Source organism: Somniosus microcephalus, chromosome 1 (assembly GCF_052327205.1).
Source record: "Somniosus microcephalus isolate GS21.2 chromosome 1, FLI_Smic_1.0, whole genome shotgun sequence".
Taxonomy (NCBI): domain Eukaryota; kingdom Metazoa; phylum Chordata; class Chondrichthyes; order Squaliformes; family Somniosidae; genus Somniosus; species Somniosus microcephalus.
Window position 1 is genome coordinate 336,514,215 of NC_140987.1, and position 20,451 is coordinate 336,534,665.

Here is a 20,451-nt window from a genome sequence, read left to right on the forward strand (position 1 = left end):
GGGCTACTGCATTTCACTGCTACCACTGTGATGGTACAGTTCAGGGCAGCATTGCAAGGCCAAGGCTGAGGTATCTGTCATCCGATTTAAGGTGGCAGACAAGTTGACATCCAGAGTCTGCTCAGCCGTGGTCAAGACCTGCATGGACACAGTTGATAGCCGTGCTTGATGTTCCATGGAGCTGGCCACTCTATCTCTGTAAGAAGACATCATCGCAATGTCCTGTGACATCATCCCACTCATGCTTGAGGCAGACTCCTCCACTCTCTCTACAATCATGCTCTGTGTGCTTGAATGGCCTGTCCATGCATCACATATTAACTGCTGCTGCTCAATGATTTTCCTTTTCATTGACGGCCCCCAGGGTACAGCATCAGTGTCCAGCTGAGCAAAGCTTGGTGAGGGCTGCGCGCTCAGACGGGGCCTCTCCACTGCTGTCCCTGTCACCACCATCTGCTCTTGCTCACTTGTGAAGTATGAGTCACCAGGTGAAAACCTAACTATCTGTCTATGTGGTTCCACTGAAGTGTGAGTATCTGAGTTGTGAATGGTCTACATGAGTCTGCTGCTCTCAGGATGGTGCCGGCTGGATTGGGAGCAGGAAACAGGGTAAATTTATCCCTGGAAATTTTGAAGAGCTTCTAACATGAATCAGTCATTCATGAAAGAAAGACTTATGAAATAATACTGAGCAGTCTACAGGTGGCGCTGTCCAGGGAGAGTATAAATACTCGGGCACGGGCCCAGCTTGCGCAGGAGATTCTTAACAGGAACTGGTGAAGGACACAACTAGACCTCCATGTTGTAAAACAGTTGATTAAAGCTTTGTTTAACGCTTAGACCAAGTGCCTAGTAGTTTTCTTACGTCAGCTTCCATCACTTTTCAGTCCGGCAGAGCCAGTGACAATATTACTGGAGTCAATGCTAAATATATCCAAGCAATGCAGAGCATCAATCAATAAAGCTGATAAGTTTTGAACAACACAACCAGAACAGTAGAACATGAATGAGGAGGTAATGTAATTCACCATCACGATATAATAACGTGATTCGTTGGCATTATATTGGGCCGGGCCTTGCTGGGATGGGGTGTCTTCCAGCATAAGCGCTCATTAAACTTTTTCCTGCGCTCTCCAGCCCTAAATTATTTTGTGCTATAACTTGCTGGAAGTGCGAGCTGGTAACGGTGTGGCGAGGGCAACAGGGTATCTGGGACCGCCGTGATTAGTGAGAACTCCTTAACCAATGAGATTTAAGGATTGAGAAGGAAACAGAGTAAATTAGAGTCAAATCAGGGACAGAAAGGGAAAGAAAGCTTGGATTAAGACAGAAAGAAAAGAAATAATGGCCTACGGGCGGAGGCCTGCGATCTGGAAAAATCTATGCCCTTACCTGAGGGCGCCCGGGACATACACGCTTCCGCTCCTGGGGCTTTCCAAACCCAAAGTGTGCTGCCTTCCTTTAGGAACTTATGTTGGTTTTCAAGTTAATTCAGGGGTTTAATTAATTTGGGTTGATTCCCATTGTGTGTCGCCACCTAGTGGATATTTGGTACCTAGCAAGTGCAGTAAAGTGCGGTAAAGTAAGTGCTGTAAAGTAAATTGCTGTACATCACAAGACCTGCAACTCGACACATGGTCTTGGAAGTTATTTTCTTGTACGCTTCGGCCTTGGACATTATTTGTCTGTAAGTACTTGAGAATGTTATAGATGATTAGTGTACACTATATTTTGCAGAAAATGTTTAGTTTGTAACCTTTCTCTGTAAGCAACCTTACACAGCTAGCCGTGAATTGCTCGCTCTCTGCACCTAGCTGGTTAACTTGTAGCTGTATTTTGATGCACTATGTACAGGGCTAATTTAAAGTGAATGTAAGAGAATGCCTTTCAGTTTGCTAAATATATATTCACAGTAAGCTGTGTTTTCACGTGTTTTGGTAAGTTACATGCCAAATGTACTGTGTTGCTCACGCTTACCTAAGTTTGTGTATGCATATCAGTTATGTGCTTGTATACTAATGTGTGCTTCCATTTCTGTATTGTATTTCAGTTTCACAATAAGAATCTTTCAGTAAAGTTTACAAGAAAAGTCAAGCCTTGTGATTTTTATGGGAAGATATCAAGTTGTTAGCTACCTGTCTAGCTCTGCATAGGAACGCGCTGCAAGGGCAGAAAACAAAGTGCACAGGGCCCACGTATCCCAGGGGCGCAGGTAGTTCTCAGCGTCCCTGGGATCACGTGGGCCTTGGGGAGCCAATCACAGAAAGGAATCTCCGTTCATGCATTTGACAGGAATACCTGTCAAATGCATGAATGGAGACCACCCCAAAAACATAGTAAAATTTTAAATAAATTTAAAAAAAAATCACATTTTAAAAATGACTTGAAATTAAAATAAATTAAGTATTTTAAACAAAAATTTATTTTTTTGAAAAAAATAATTAAAGTTTTTTAGGGGGCTAAAAATAAACTTACCTTTTTAAAAGTATTTTTAAATGATAAATCAGTGAAATTTTTTTTTTTTACTTTTTGAACTCTTATCCTGGTAAAAGCAGGCCTTACACCTGTCTTAACAGGCATATGAATTGTAAGGGTTTTTTGCGGGCGGAGGGTCTGCAAAAAGCGGAACTATCCGCCCGCAGAGGCCTTTCTCTCGGGCAGCTGGAGGATCTGTCAAGACCATTCTTGACAGATTAAAAATACTGGTTTTCAGCGCATGCACTGTGCATGCCTGAAACCGGCATTTCCGATGTCCCTACGGGTGGGTACACAGCGCGTACCCACCTGTTGGGATCGGAATATCTGGGCCAATGTAAAAGTTTAAAATTTGTGAAATCTCTAAGAATTTACTTACTGCACAGTTCAAATCATTCCCTGTCTGGGCCGGAGAGTTTGATTGACATTGCATTAACAATTAGCACATCATTAAAAAGGTAGTTATGCTCTTAATTGCCACAATTAATTACCTGTTGCCCAGTTTAACAGGCAATTAGTGTGCAAATCCAGCTAGTTCTCAAAAATAACAAGGAGGTGAAGGGTGAGGTTATGTTTGTACACAATGGATCAGTGTAAATCGACCAGCAAGTTCTGGTGATTCGGAGCTAACACCGTATCTCTTAATTCCCTGAAATTGCTCCCCGATTTGCACATTAATAAAGGCGTTCATCGTTATCACGCCATTATTTCTACAGCAAGATTAGCCCAATATATATTTATAATGTATAAATTATATTATATACATTGTCTCTACATTGTGTACTGATAATGTTAATTGATTGCTCTGTGATATCCTGTTCTGTTTCTATTTGATTATCTCACATTTAAGAGAAAAGTTTCAACAAACAAGTCTCCAGACATTCCAGCTCAAAACCGGAGAGCAGCGAGGCTTACCAACTCAGCAGCGGGGAGAGAGGTAAAAAGTAATCAGAGTGTGACGTCACCAGGGAGCAGGTAAGTGATTGGTTGGTGAGTATTTCTCTCTTTTCAATACAAGCTTGACTTCTGTGGTGTTAAATTTCTAGGGTCTCTGGTGTAGTGGGGACAGTTGGTAAATAAAGCGCCCTAGAGTATACCTGTAACTGGGGTATTGAATAAATTGTTTAATTAATTAAAGGAGTAAGTCATGGCAGGAGAGTTCAGACACGTGTTCTGCTCCTCTTGCTCCATGTGGGAAGTCAGGGACGCTGCCAGTGTCCCTGACGACCATGTGTGCGGGAAATGCATCCAGCTGCAGCTACTTGTAGACCGCATTACGGCGCTCGAGCTGCGGGTGGATGAATTTTGGAGCATGCGCGATGCTGAGAGGCTCGTGGATAGCATGTTTAGCGAGTTGTTCACGCCTCAGGGTAGGGCTGCACAGGGGGTGACCATCAGGCGGAGCAACAAAGGCAGGCAGGTAGTGCAGGGAACCCCTGCGGACATCCCCCTTTCAAACAAGTATACCAAGTTGGATACTGTTGAGGGGGATGACTTACCAGGGGAAGGCAGCAGCAGCCAGCTTCCTGGCACCAGGGAAGCTTCTGCTGCTCAGGAAGGGAGGAAAAAGAGTGGGAGAGCAATAGTGGTAGGGGATTCTATCGTAAGGGGAACAGATAGGCGTTTCTGTGGCCGCAAACGTGACTCCAGGATGGTTTGTTGCCTCCCTGGGGCCAGGGTCAGGGATGTCACTGAGCGGCTGCAGGGCATTCTTAAGGGGGAGGGTGAGCAGGCAGAGGTCGTGGTCCACATTGGGACCAACGACATAGGAAGGAAGGGAGATGAGGTCCTGCATCAAGAATTTAGGGAGCTAGGTAACAGATTAAAGAGCAGGACCTCAAAGGTTGTAATCTCTGGATTACTCCCAGTGCCACGTGCTAGTGAATATAGGAATGGGAGGATAGAGCAGATGAATGCGTGGCTAAGGAGTTGGTGTAGGGGGGAGGGTTTTACTTTCCTGGATCACTGGGCCTGCTTCTGGGAAAGGTGGGACTTGTACAAGTCGGACGGGTTGCACCTGAACCAGAGCTGGACAAATATCCTTGCGGGGAGGTTTGCTAGCACTGTTGGGGGGGGTTTAAACTAACTTGGCAGGGGGATGGGATACAGAGGGGAGCTGAAATAGGGGGTGATGTGCTGCCAATTATAGAGAAAAAAACAAGTCAGCTTGGTAGACAGGGCAAACATAGAAGGGCAAGGCTGGATGGCATCTATTTTAATGCAAGGAGTCTTGCAAATAAGGTGGATAAACTGAAGGTGTTGATAAACACATGGGAGTATGATATTGTTGCTATCACGGAGACATGGTTGAGGGAGGGGCAAGACTGGCAGCTCAATATTCCGGGGTACAGAATCTTCAGGCGAGACAGAGGGGGAGGTATAAGAGGAGGGGGTGTCGCAATATTAATTAAGGAGTCAATTACTGCAGTAAGGAGGGATGATATATTAGCAGGTTCCTCTAATGAGGCCATATGGGTGGAGCTTAAAAACAAAAAGGGGGCAAGCACTTTGCTGGGAGTGTACTATAGGCCTCCAAACAGTCAGGGGGAGATAGAGGAACAGATATGTAGGCAAATCTCAGAGAAATGTGCAAATAATAGGGTAATAATAATGGGGGATTTCAACTTCCCCAATATTAACTAGGATAGTCAGAGTGTGAAAGGCTCAGAGGGTGTAGAATTCTTAAAGTGCATCCAGGAGAGCTTTTTGAGCCAGCATGTAGAAAGTCCTACAAGAGAGGGGGCGGTACTGGACCTAATTCTAGGGAATGTGGCTGGCCAAGTGGAAAAAGTGCTAGTAGGTGAGCACTTTGGTGACAGTGACCATAATATGGTAAGATTTAAGGTGGTCATGGAAAAGGACATGGATGGGCCGGAAATAAAGGTTCTAAATTGGGGGAAGGCCGATTTTAATAGGATAAGGCAGGATCTGGCCAAAATGGACTGGGATCAGCTACTTGTAGGAAAATCCGCATCGGAGCAATGGGAGGCTTTCAGAAGGGAGATTGAGATCATACAATGGCAACATGTTCCCGTAAAGGTCAAGGGTGGTTCCAAAAACCACAGGGAACCTTGGATGTCAGGGGACATACGAGAATGGATTAGGAAAAAAAGGAGGGCTTTTGGCAGATGCAAAAGGCTAAAGACGGAGGAAGCCCTAGAGGAGTACAAAAAGTGCAGGGGGATACTTAAAAAAGAAATTAGGAGATCAAGGAGGGGCCATGAAATAACACTGGCGAGCAAAATAAAGGAAAATCCTAAGATGTTTTATAAGTATATTAAGGGTAAGAGGATAACTAGGGAAAAAATAGGGCCCATTAGGGACAAAAGTGGCAATCTGTGTGTGGAGCCGGAAGATGTAGGAGGGGTTCTAAATGAATTTTTTGCATCTGTTTTCACTATGGAGAAGGACGATGTAGACATAGAAATAGGGCGGGGGGACTGTGATATGCTCGAACATATTAACATTGAGAGGGAGGAGGTATTGGCGGTTTTAGCTGGCCTAAAAATGGATAAATCCCCAGGCCCGGATGAAATGTATCCCAGGCTGCTGTGTGAGGCAAAGGAAGAGATTGCGGGGGCTCTAACACATATATTCAGGACCTCTCTGGCCACAGGGGATGTGCCAGAGGACTGGAGAACCGCTAATGTAGTACCATTATTCAAGAAGGGAAGTAGGGAAAAACCGGGGAACTACAGGCCAGTGAGCCTAACATCAGTGGTAGGAAAATTATTGGAAAAAATTCTGAGGGACAAAATTTGTCTCCACTTGGAGAGGCAAGGATTAATCAGGGATAGTCAACATGGCTTTGTCAAGGGAAGATCATGTTTGACTAATTTGATTGAATTTTTTGAGGGGGTGACTAGGTGTGTGGATGAGGGTAACGCATTGGATGTGGTATACATGGATTTCAGTAAGGCCTTCGATAAAGTCCCGCACAGGAGACTGGTCAAGAAGGTAAGAGCCCATGGAATCCAGGGTGCCTTGGCACATTGGATACAAAACTGGCTTAGTGGCAGAAGGCAGAGGGTGATGGTCGAAGGTTGTTTTTGTGACTGGAAGCCTGTGGCCAGTGGGGTACCACAGGGATTGGTGCTGGGTCCCTTGCTGTTTGTGGTCTACATTAATGACTTGGATATGAATGTAAAAGGTATGATCCATAAGTTCGCGGATGATACAAAAATTGGTAGGGTGGTAAATAGCGAGGAGGGTAGCCTCAGTCTGCAGGACGATATAGATGGGTTGGTCAGATGGGCGGAACAGTGGCAAATGGAATTTAACCCGGAAAAGTGCGAGGTGATGCACTTTGGGGGGACTAACAAGGCAAGGGAATACACAATGAATGGTAAGACCCTAGGCAAGACGGAGGGTCAGAGGGATCTGGGTGTGCAAGTACACAGATCCCTGAAGGCGGCGGAACAGGTGGATAAGGTGGTAAAAAAGGCATATGGGATACTTGCCTTCATTAGCCGAGGCATTGAATATAAGAGCAAGGAGGTTATGATGGAGCTGTATAAAACACTGGTTAGGCCACAGCTGGAATACTGTGTGCAGTTCTGGTCGCCACACTACAGGAAGGATGTGATCGCATTGGAGAGGGTGCAGAGGAGGTTCACCAGGATGTTACCAGGGCTGGAGCGCTTCAGCTATGAAGAGAGACTGGGCAGATTGGGTTTGTTTTCCTTGGAGCAGAGGAGGCGGAGGGGGGACATGATTGAGGTGTACAAAATTATGAGGGGCATAGATAGGATGGATGCTGAGGAGCTTTTTCCCTTAGTAGAGGGGTCAATAACTAGGGGGCATAGATTCAAGGTAAAGGGCGGGAGGTTTAGAGGGGATTTGAGAAAGAACTTTTTCACCCAGAGGGTGGTTGGAGTCTGGAACTCACTGCCTGAAAGGGTTGTGGAGGCAGGAACCCTCGCAACATTTAAGAAGCATTTGGATGAGCACTTGAAATGCCACAGCATACAAGGCTACGGACCAAATGCTGGAATATGGGATTAGATTAGACAGGGCTTGATGGCCGGCGCGGACACGATGGGCCGAAGGGCCTCTATCCGTGCTGTATAACTCTATGACTCTATGACTCTATTATTCATCTCCAACCCTTGTCCAGTGTAATCCAACCACCATTTAATTGTGTGGTACTTTAGGGTCTGAATATCACTTCCCACCAGAATTACTGCTGTGGATCCAAGTATTGATGATTGTCCGTATCTGTAATCTGGAACAATTGTGTGTAATTTCAGATCTAACAGATGATTGATTTCAGAGATGGTTAAAGCTGTGAGACACTGGTTGATATTTTTACCAGTTCTGGTGTACCTGACTGTGCAACCTCTGAAACAGGCTTGTCTTGTACATGAGCCATGTGTCCAAGGACGGAGAAGATGGCAAATCCAGCAAACACACTCGTAGCACAATTAACAACACAGACAATGATGGTATCTCTGTAGCAGTCGTTGTGGAATTTGTTGTAGGATGACAGTGTAATTAAACTGCCCCAACCCACTGCAATAGAATAGAAAATTTGTGTTGCAGCATCTTTCCAGACCTGGTGAATAGAAGGTAGAATTAGTCAGCACCGGGAGATTTTACATCAACTCTTTCAGCTGTGGGAAGCTTACCTGTTTCCAGCTCCAAAATCGGCAACTCTCCCCCCATCCACCATCTGATCCGTCCGACCAGCATCTCACTCCCCCCGACCACCATCTCCCTCCCCCTGACCACAATTTCACTCCCCGCCGACCAACATCTCACTCCCCCCGGACCACCATCTCATTCCCCCCCGACCACCATCTCACTCCCGCCGACCAGCATCTCACTCCCCCCCGACCACCATCTCATTCCCCCCCGACCACCATCTCACTCCCCCCGACCAACATCTCGCTCCCCCCGGCCATCATCTCACTCCCCCCCGACCACCATCTCACTCCCGCACGACCACCATCTCACTCCCCCCGACCACCATCTCACTCCCCCCGACCACCATCGCCCCCCCAACCACCATCTCACTCCTCCCGACCACCAACTCACTCCCCCCGACCACCAACTCACTCCCCCCGACCACCATCTCACTCCCCCCGACCACCAACTCACTCCCCCTGACCACCAACTCACTCCCCCCGACCACCATCTCACTCCCCCCGGCCACCAACTCACTCCCCCCGAGCACCAACTCACTCCCCCCGACCACCAACTCACTCCCCCCGACCACCAACTCACTCCTCCCGACCACCATCTCACTCCCCCCGACCACCATCTCACTCCCCCCGACCACCATCTCACTCCCCCCGACCACCATCTCACTCAGCCCGACCACCATTTCACTCCCCCCCGACCGCCATCTCACTCCCCTGACCACCATCTCACTCCCCCCGTCCACCATCTCACTCCCCCCGACCACCATCTCACTCCCACCGACCACCATCTCACTCCCCCCGACCACCATCTCCCCCCGACCACCATCTCACTCCCCTGAGCAACATCTCACTCCCCCAGACAACCATCTCACTCCCCCGACCAACATCTCACTCCCCCTGACCACCATCTCACTCCCCCCGACCACCATCTCCCGCCGACCACATTCTCACTCCCCCCTGACCAACATCTCACTCCCCCCGACCATCATCTCACTCCCCCCGACCACCATCTCACGCCGCCCCCGACCACCATCTCATTCCCCCCAACCACCATCTCACTCCGTCCGACCACCATCTCACTCAATCCTGACCACCATCTCACTCAACCCCAACCACCATCTCATTCCCCCTGACCACCACCTCACTCCCCCCGACCACCATCTCACTCTCCCCGACCACCACCTCTCCCCCCGACCACCATCTCACTCAACCCCGACCAGCAACCTACTCCCCCCGACCACAATCTCACTCCCCCCGAGCACCATCTCACTCCCCTCCGACCACCATCTCACTCCCCCCGACCACCATCTCCCCGCGACCAGCATCTCACTCTCCCCGACCAACATCTCTCCCCGACCACCATCTCACTCCGCCCCCGACCACCATCTCACTCTCACCCAGACTAACATCTCACTCCCCCCGACCACCATCTCACTCCCACCCCGACCAACATCTCACTCCCCCCGACCACCATCTCACTCCCCCCTGAAGTAATACTTTAATTTTTATGTTAAATATGTATAATGTAATGAGTTAATTCATACCCTGAGTTAAATAATATATTTGTCTGTATATTGCATTTACCCAGATAAGCTTTAAAAACATGATTAAGTGACTTCAAATGCTGAGAAATTAAACTGCAGAGCAACTCGTGGGAAGATTGGGGAGGATGTCTTCTCGGCCAGGCGAGGCAGCACATATACAAGATAACATACCTAAGAATTTGTTTGTTCGCAAACTCACAACAGGGTTCCATTACATCAAAGTATGGTGGGATTAATCAGATTGTGCTTGCTTTGCAGAAGCAACCCGAGACAAGGTCAAAAGTCTGTGCTTTGCACAGACTGAACGATGACTTAAGAAAACATGTAACAAGCAAACCGCCTGGCTAGAGGCAAATGGACGGTTGTAAAGTAATTAAGATGAGGCCCGCAGTCACAGCAGGTGACAGGACCAACTGATAACAGAACTGTGATCTGTAGGCGGCAGGAAGGATGAAATGTCATGGTTTGTAATTGCCATTTAGCAATAACTCTGTATATGCTGATAAGCGTTGCACCCGCCCCTAGCGCAGGGGTTTGATTTTTGTATAATTGTGAATGTTGCTAGGATATCGGTGGAGTTGGACTCACACAGCAATGTGAGAGGTTCTCCCCAGGCCTGAATAAACTGTTGTGACTTCAATTATTTGGTCTGTCTTTCTTCCCACAAGCTGGTGACATCGACCTTGTATATCACTTGGTCCGCACTGTGGGGGTGCATATCAATTGGCGACGAGGATGGGATATGCGATCCGAACAAAACTCTCGGACAATGATAACCTAAGATGGGTGAGTACGTTTAAATGACCACCTGTAAAATTAGAAGTTATTCACTGGCGAGACGTCAAGTAAGATTGACGTACAAATAGAACTATAAAAAGAAAGACACCTTTAATTGAAGGCGGTTAAAACTGCCAGACTGCGGTACCGGAAAGCAAGAGTTTAGAAACCCGGTGGGCCCACGAAGTGCGGCTCTTAAGAAGTAGTTAAAACAGGCTGTTTTAACGCTGGGTGAAGGACGAGTCCTACTGGCAGAAGAAAATGTTAAAGGCCGGCAGGGACGGCAAATCCCCTAACCCGGGAGGCGGGAAATCCTCTTAAGCTGAGAGGCGGCAAAACCTCAGTAAACGAATGAATGATTGTACAATCGTGAGTAAATGAAATAACTTAATAGTCACAAAGAGGTTAAATCGGACAAGGTGAGGTCTGTCCCAAACACCTAGCCTGAGCCGGAATTAAGAGGACAATAGTCCCATGTGATGGCCAGGATCAAGTAGGACGTAGGGAGATACAAACCCCACAGTATCAAAATCTCATGACTAAAGGGTTGATGTGTGCGTTTAACGAAACAGAGTGATTGACAGGAAGTAAAGAAGGAAATCTGAGAAGAGATATATAAAGTGAGACGAGTGAATTTAGAATCATGAAAAAAAAGGAGATGGAAATGAGGATTCCCCACTGTGGGGGGACTTGGATTTTATAACCCGATTCCTGGTAGGTAAAAATAAAAAATTAATTGAATCAATGAAAAGGAAAGAATGGGATCCTGAAGACAGCGCAGAGAGCCAAAGGGCTTGGTGGAGGGGACAAACCAAAGATAAAGAGGGAAAAGGGGAATGGTAATCTTAGCTTGTTACCAGAAACAATGTAAGGAATCGAAACAGAACGGAGAGATAAAGTTGGAAAAATATCTAATTTGCAGGCAAACCAATTTGAAAACTCAGCAAAGGAAGAAAAAAAAACAGGGACTTGGAAAGCCAAGGAAAGCTGCTGAGTCACCGATTTAAAAAGGAAAAAAAAATAAACTTAAAGCTTTAACAACATGGAAGTTATTAGTATCTGTACCGAGACACATAAAACATAAGATTTGCTGAGTGAAAGGAACCTTAAAAATATGCTGGAATTTCAGGTTGTATGAAATTGTGTGTTAAAGTGTGAATGTTTTCCTGACTATGAATGTTTAAGAAGTTACAATATTCCTTTGTCTGAAAGTCTGTCCTTTAAAAAAAAATGTCTGTTGTGTGTTTTAGCTGCACCCACTTCTCTGTGTTAAAAAAAAGCATTTAACCCTTTTGTCTTGTCTTGGATTTTGGAAGTTTTAAGAATGTGCGAATAAGATTGTGCCCCAGAATGAAAAAAAACTACTACAATTTAAGTTAAGCTGGTGTGTAAAAACTGAGAAGAGCAACAAAAAGTTTGTTTAACAAAAGATTAAGTTTCAGTCTAAGATTTAACCTTGGAGTTATGAGGCAAATTAACCTATTAAAACCAGACTTCATTGTGACCACAGTGAAATTCTGGTTGGTGTAAAGTGGTGTAGTCCGAATTGAATAAGATAACTCCACTCCGCAAGAACATTCAATAATGGCAGGTCCCTCTACAATATTTAATTGACTACGGTACTGGGAGCCCTACAGAATGTGGGACTAAAGGTAAACCCTAGAAAGGTACAGGCACGGAAGGACAAAGTAATCTACATAGGATACATAATAACACAAGTGAAGGGACAAATGCCCGAAGACAGATGGCAGGGTCATTAGGACCAAGAGGAGCAGCACGCAATCACTGGCTGTTTGCTTTGATTTCTCACAGTCCCGTACTTACAAGCAGCTAGAGAAAATAGCAGGAAGGGACCGCACCAGAGAGGGGAGGGGAGGTATTAGGGCTATTTCATTATTGCCAGAACTGTATCCCAGAATATGCAGAAATGGCCCAGCCTATACAGGATTTGATAAAATGGGGGAAACCATCCCAGGAGCTGGTGGACTGGGGCCCCAAACATGAAACAGCTTTTGTAAAGTGAAACAAGCCCTCATAAGTGCTCCTGCCCTGGAATTACCAGACCAGAATAGGCCATTTCACATCTATAACTACCACAATAAGGACCATTACAATGGCAACGGACAGGTTAAAAGGGAAAGTCGGCTAGAAGGAAGCCTATCAGCTCAGGTAGCAGACTTGGTGGCTCTCACCGAAGCCCTGAGGTTAGCCAAAGGAAAAAGTGTAAACATATACAGATAGTTGGCATGCCTTTGGGGGTGTGCCTGATTACATGGTAGCCTGGAGTAGGTGAGGATATATGACATCAGGAGGAGGACCCATAAGACATGAGAATATAATCAAGGAATTAGTAGGAGCCTCTCTCCTACCCAAAGAGTGCGCAATAATAAATTAAAGCACACAAGATGATTACTGACCAACACCAACAGGGCAATGCATGGACAGATGAGACAGCTAAGCGGGCAGCTGAGAAAAGGAATCTGACCAATGAAGCCCAAGTGTTCATGTTTAGTTAAAGTGTGAAAACACAACTGTCTTTTTTGATCAGGAATGTTTTTTTAAGTTACGTGAAGTGACGCAATAATGTTTTGTTCCACCTTCAAAAGCCTGCAAAGGAGTTAACCCTTTCCACTGACAGCTGTTTAAGTTCACCAAGCAACAACTTCAGTATTACTGAATAAAATTTAAAGATATTGGACATTATTACATTTAAGTTTCTTAATGTTAAGTTAATATTTCCCCACAGTGATAGAAGGAAAATTATGATTTGATCCTTTTGAGGAGAGTGAGGAGTATGCTAGAAGGTATAAAGAATGGGAAGGAGAGTTACTACATATATCAATGATAGGGCTGTGTATGATGATAATGTTATATGCCATAGTTTGCAACTTCAGGTATGTCTGGAGGCAGGGCCACAGAACAAGAAATGAACCAGATGTACAGCATTTTGAACTGATAGAACGGATAAGAGTAGAATAATTCTAACTAGCTGGTGACGACCAGCCCCCCTTTTTGTAATTACAGGAACATTGGACGTCCGGAATGAGGTGGAACATCCTCGCCTTGATCCTAGGGATGAACATAAGTATTGCCGTTGTCGAGGGGGATTAGTAATAAGGAAAACACAGGATGAGGCGTATTATAGTGTGGCACATAGAGTTATTAAGCTTGCCATTAATATGAGTACTTTTGAGATGCCCGCGATGTGTAACAATCATATAAAACAAATATGGAACTCCCTGTGGGTAAAACAATTAGAGGGTCCACAGGGAAAATCTATCTTACAAAGGCGTAAGAAACGGGGAATATTGGAAATGGCCAGAGCAGGGTATGCGGCCGGGTTAGCAACAGTTAATAGCTTGGACATAGAAGGAGTAAACGAAGGAGTAGAAGAACTACAAGCAAAAATAGAGAAGTTACTAAAACAAGCCACTGGAAATAGCCAGCAATTGGCACTGGCAGGAAAACAAACAATAATGCAATTGTTGGGGGTGGAAGAGATAGTAGCCCCCCATGCAGAAACAATCAGTACAATTATTGATCGACTTAACAATGCTTCTTGCCAAACCCATAAGGAACTAGTATGTGCCATGTATGGCTCATGACTATTGTCGAATGCTTAGCATAACATGAGGCAAATAAATAATGGACAGATCCCTGATTGGATTACTAATGAGGATCTGGAACCTTGGATTGACACAAATAAAAGCCTATGTAATGGGCGTAAAATAGGACAAGTATACCGGGCAGGCAATTGTCTGACCCCATGGATGAAGGTGATTGGCTTTGTATTGGCCATCCCACAACTCCCAGAAGAGGGACAGCCCCTATACTACGTGATTAATATGGGAGAGATACAAAGGGAAAGTTGGGTTACATATCATGATGTCCCCACCAAGGCACTTTGGGAAAGGGATGAAGACAATAATCAGAAGAATGGAACCATAAGGGGGGTGGTAATGGATGGGTGCCTCCACAAGGGAAGGACATGGGCGTGCACACCCCCCCCCCACCGAGGGAGACACATCCGAGTGCGGATTTACAAAAACCACCAATTGCATCCTTGAGGTACACCCAAGGGAGATACACCAGACAAGGGTAGCACCAAGGAACAACGGGACCTTTTGTGTCACCACAACTGAACAGAAATATGAATATCAAGATCTGACTTGTCCCATTCCCCAACCAAACTTTTGTTTTGATCTAAAGATACCTACACAGATAGGACACTAATATATACACCCACAAGACCACAGGAAAAGAAAACCTGGTCACTTGATAATATGGGACTTAATAAAGAGGTTGAAACTTATGTCATACCAGAGCCCAAGGCAATACCTAAGTTAGAAGAAGAGGAAGCTTGGAAGACATTACGGCAGGAAACGAAGGAAATTTTAAAGTATTATCATAAAATAGAAGAAGACTTAAAGAAACAACAAAAAGACATTAGTACCACATTAGCGGAAACTCCTTGGTACAATAAGATCTGGAACTGGGGGCTAAATGTCGATATACACCCCTGGATAAGGATCATGTCACACGTATTGGTAGTTGTGCAAGGTGCCATATTAATGATCCTTTTGTTCTTACTTTGTGGATATTGCCGGTGGCGAAAGAACCAAAACCTAGCACAAGCCGTAACCAAACAAATAAAGAAGGAAGGAGAGAAAGAAACACTGTTGCTAACCACCAACAAACAAAAGGGATAGGGCGTGAGAAGAATTATTATGAAAACTGTGTTTGGGATTGCGGAAGTATGAGTACTAGACACCCTGGCTTGGTACCACTAGGGCGACGTTACTCACAGTAAACAATCTTAAACTGTAGCATATTGGCCATATTGGGTCAAAGTGACCAATGGGCCATAAGGGGGGACTGAAGTAATACTTTAATTTTTATGTTAAAATATGTATAATGTAGCACCAATGTACAAGGTGGAGGTAATGAGTTAATTCATACCATGAGTTAAACGATATATTGGTCTGTATATTGCATTTACCCAGCTAAGCTTTAAAAACCTGATTAAGTGACTTCAAATGCTGAGAAATTAAACTGCAGAGCAACTTGTGGGAAGATTGGGGAGGATGTCTGCTCGGCCAGGCGAGGCAGCACATATACAAGATAACATACCTAAGAATTCATTTGTTCGTAAACTCACAACAGGGTTCCATTACATCACAGTATGGTGGGACTAATCAGAACGTGCTTGCTTTGCAGAAGCAACCCGAGACAAGGTCAAAAGTCTGTGCTTTGCACAGACTGAACGAGGGCTGTTATCTTAAGAAAACATGTAACAAGCAAACCACCTGGCTAGAGGTAAATGGACGGTTGCAAAGGAATTAAGATAAGACCCGCAGTCACAGCAGGTGACAGGACCAACTGATAACAGAACTGTGATCTGTAGGCGGCAGGAAGGATGAAATGTCATGGATTATAATTGCCATTTAGCAATAACTCTGTATATGCTGATAAGCGTTGCACCCGCCCCTAGCGCAGGGGTTTGATTTTTGCATAATTGTGAACGTTGCTAGGATATCGGTGGAGTTGGACTCACGCAGCGACGTGAGAGGTTCTCCCCAGGCCTGAATAAACCATTGTGATTCCAATTATTTGGTCTGTCTTTCTTCCAACAAGCCGGTGACGTCTACCCTGTATATCACTTGGTCCGCACAGTAGGGGCGCACATCACCCCAACCACCCTCTCGAAGCTCTCCCCCCACCACCATGCATTAACCATTAAACATGAGTCCTTATTCCAAGGATTCAGGTAAAACTTTCTCATGATTCCCTGAACCAAAATACAGTGACTGAAATCTTTCCTTTCAGTGAAGAACAATCCAAAAGCAACACTCGGGCCTTTAACTGAATATCTCAAAGGCCCAGGAAACAAATAAAACAGAAAGATGAAGCAATTTGACTGAAAATTACAGCTAAATTCTGTGGATTATCCTGGTGTGTTTACCTCAGCATCAGCCAGTTTGGAGAAGTCTGACTGGCTTCCAATGTAGAATTCAATTCCTTTATAGGCTCCCTCCAGGGTAACTCCTCGGATCAGAAGTATGGTCAGAACCACATAAGGGAATGTCGCAGTGAAATACACCACCTGACCATGGAGAGTAGCTCGTTAGATTTTCCTGTATTGCTGGTACAACATTTACAGCATTGAATCCAATTGAATAGAAAACTAATAGGATTGTAATCAAAGCAGAGAATGAAGCAGAAGACAATTGGAGGAGTAATGACTACATGAAGGGTATACTTAACCCTGAGCTGCATATTGTAACTGAATTTAAACAGAACAATATTATTCTAACTTATTGATATCTCACATTCAGGTAAGTGACACATTTAAACAAAAGAATAGATCAGGCTGTGATGAACATTATTCTGCCCTTGCAGCGCGTTCCTATGCAGAGCTAGACAGGTAGCTAACAACTTGATATCTTCCCATAAAAATCACAAGGCTTGACTTTTCTTGTAAACTTTACTGAAAGATTCTTATTGTGAAACTGAAATACAATACAGAAATGGAAGCACACATTAGTATACAAGTACATAACTGATATGCATACACAAATTTAGGTACGCCTGAGCAACACAGTACATTTGGCATGTAACTTACCAAAACACGTGGAAACACAGCTTACTGTGAATATACATTTAGCAAACTGAAAGGCATTCTCTTTAAATTAGCCCTGTACATAGTGCATCAAAATACAGCTACAAGTTAACCAGCTAGACAGAGAGCGAGCACTTCACGGCTAGCTGTGTAAGTTTGCTTACAGAGAAAAGTTACAAACTAAACATTTTCTGCAAAATATAGTGTACACTAATCATCTATAACATTCTCAAGTACTTACAGACAAATAGTGTCCAAGGCTGGAGTGTGACAAGAATATAACTTCCCAGACCATGTGTGGCTGCAGGTCTGTGATATACAGTAGTTTACTTTACTGCACTTTACTGTGCTTTACTGCGCTTTACTGCAGTTGCTAGGTACCAAATATCCACTAAGTGGCGGCACACAATGGAAATTGACCCAAATTACTCAAACCCCTGAATTAACTGGAAAACTAACATAAATTCCTAAAGAAAGGCAGCACACTCCCCGCTTGGTACAATTCCATTGTACCACTACAGATACGAAATAAAACCTAAAGAAAACGTCCTTTGGCTACAAACATACTCAGAATCCTTTCTCTAGGTTTCTTCAGAAAGGAGGACTACGATCTCTGAGACTGGCCTCAGAAACACTTTGACAGTCCCCTCCTTGACAATCTTCAACTCCACCTTGCGGACCCTCTTGTCCCTGCTCGGCAGAGTTTTGACAACCAATCCCACTGGCCATTCCATTTCTGTGTGCTTGGCTGTCTTTCAGCAAGACAAGATCTCCCACTTTGACATTTGGCTTGTCTTCTGTCCATTTCCTACGGCTCTGTAGGGTGGACAAATACTCTCCTCTCCATCTCCTACAAAAAGTGTCTGCAAGACACTGGACTTGCTTCCACTGCTTCCTGTGCAGCTCAGCTATGTTGAAGTTTCCAGAGGGGGCTGAAATAGTACTCATCTTTTGAGTCAGGAGCATCGCTGGGGTGAGGACTGCAGGCATGTCTGGGTCGGTGGACACCGGCACCAGGGGTCTGGCATTCATGATCGCCATGACTTCAGCCATGAGAGTGCTCAAGACATCATGTGTGAGATGAGTAGGTCCCGTCCGAAGCAGCATAGCATCCAGAATACGCCTGGCAACACCGATGAGCCTCTCCCATGAACCACCCATGTGGGATGAATGCGGGGGTTAAATACCCACGTGCATCCTTCCTTTTGGAGGTAGCTTCCTACCGCTGCATCATCCATGTGGATGTCCAACTCCTTACAGGCACCCACGAAGTTAGTCCCTCTGTCGGAGCGGAGAAGTTTGGCTGGACCACGGATTGAGAAAAACCTCCTCAGGGCATTGATAAAGCTGTCTGTTGACATGGATTCAATCAGCTCAATGTGCACAGCTCTGGTAGACATGCATGTAAAGAGCACCGCCCAGCGCTTGCTGCCTGCACTACCTCCTCTTGTGCAACGCGTCGTGATGGTCCATGGCCCAAAGACATCAAGGCCCATGCTGGTGAATGGAGGCTCTGGAGTGAGTCTGTCGGCGGGCAAGTCTGCCATCTTTTGGTCCTCTAACCTCCCTCGTAGCTTGCGGCAGGTAACACACTTGTGGATAACGGAAGAAACCAGACGCTTGCTCATGATTATCCAGTATCCGGCTGCTCGGATAGCTCCTTCTGTTATGTGTCGTCCTTGGTGAGCCACTTGCTCATGATAGTATCTCACGAGTAGTGTGGCAATGTGATGGGTGTGCGGGATGATCAGAGGGTGCTTTTCTTCTCTTGACAAGTCTGCGGATGATATGCGCCCTCCGACCCGAAGCAAACCATCTTCATCTGTAACTGGGTTGAGCTTTTTAAGTGGGCTTTGCTTGGGGAATGTCTGTCCCTCTTCAAGACATTTGAATTCCTCCTTGAAGGCATCATGCTGGACAGAGCGAATGATCACACCTTTGGCTTGTGAAAACTCACTTGTGCTGGATACTTCTTTAGAACATTTCCATCCTTTGCATTCTACATTGTCCGAATTCCCCTTGAAGGATGCTGCTACATGAATGAGTCGGGCTGTGGTTCGGCAGAGTGTTCTCCAGCTTGAGAATCGCTCGAAGCGTTGTGAGCCCAACTGAGATTCTGAGGCTTTGGTGACCAGGGTCGTAACTTCAGGCCGAATCTCAGTATCAGCTTCAGGCTCCACAAGGGTGAAGGGATTGGACTCAGGAGTCTCCTCTGTGTTGACATTAGACAGGAAAGAGGGGCCCGAGAACCAACTGCTTTGCTGTAGGTGTGCTGCTGGTATAGACCTGGTAGCATGGTCTGCAGGGTTCAGGTCCGTGGGGACGTAGCACCACTGGTCAGGGTGAGTGGATCATCTGATACGAGTCACCCGGTTGGAAACATACACATAAAACCTTCTTGTGGAGTTGTGGATGTAACCAAGTACAATCTTGCTGTCCGTGAAGAACTTGACGGCGCCCACATCGACGTCAATCTCGTCTCTGATCAACTCGTACAGCTGAACAGCCAACACAGCTGCACAAAGCTCGAGATGTGGAATGGTGTGGGCAGGCCGAGGGGCCAACTTGGACTTCCCCATAATGAATCCCACATGGTATTTCCCGTCGGTGTCAGCTGCTCTCAAGTAGGCCACAGCTCCTATTGCTACTGTGGAAGCATCTGAGAAGATGCACAGCTCTCTTCTCTGTGTTGAAGACAGCGAGACTGGAATGTTGCACCTCTCTATGAGCAGGTCTTCGAGAGCCTTCAAGGACTCCTTCCATAGGTTCCATTTTGCTTCTTTTTCTGGGAGGAGTGGAGCATCCCACTCACTCTGATCAGATGAGAGTTCCCGTACTAATGCTTTTCCCTGTATTGTTATGGGAGCTACGAACCCCAAAGGGTCGTACAAACTGTTGACTGTGGACAGGACACCTCTCCGTGTGAATGGCCTTTCTTCACAGGACACCAGGAATGAGAAGCTGTCTGGTTCCAGGAGAGCCCCAGGCTCCGTTGAAGGGGGAGAGGATCCACTCCAAGGTGCAAATCCTTCAGATCCTTAGCACGGTCCTCTGCAGGAAAGGCTTCCATCACCTGTCCACTGTTCGATGCTACCTTGTGTAGTCTCAGGTTGGACTCTGCCAACATCGCTCTGGTTCTTGTCAGGAGATCTATTGCTTCTTCAGGTGTGGTAACCGAGGTAAGACCATCGTCAACACAGAACTGTCTCTCAACAAAATGCTTCGCATCGGAGCCATATTCTTGCTCACCTTTCTGAGCGGCTCGCCTCATGCAGTAGATGGCCACAGCAGGTGAAGGGCTGTTTCCAAACACGTGGACCTTCATCCTGTACTCCACCACATTCTTGTTGATGTCGTTGTCCTCATGCCACAGGTAGCGGAGATAGTCCCTGTG

General features: G+C 45.8%; 1 protein-coding gene across 1 annotated transcript in view; it reads right to left on the bottom strand.

Annotated features, from left to right (window-relative positions):
- Positions 1 to 20,451, bottom strand: part of LOC147124921 (sodium- and chloride-dependent neutral and basic amino acid transporter B(0+)-like) — a 93,408-nt gene that overhangs the window by 36,489 nt on the left and 36,468 nt on the right. Inside the window, exons 6-7 of the mRNA XM_085988530.1 lie at positions 16,401 to 16,541; positions 7,801 to 8,029 (exon numbers count right to left, since the gene is read on the bottom strand). Of these exons, the coding sequence (XP_085844656.1) occupies positions 7,801 to 8,029; positions 16,401 to 16,541 (370 nt within the window). The remainder of the gene's footprint in view (positions 1 to 7,800; positions 8,030 to 16,400; positions 16,542 to 20,451) is intronic.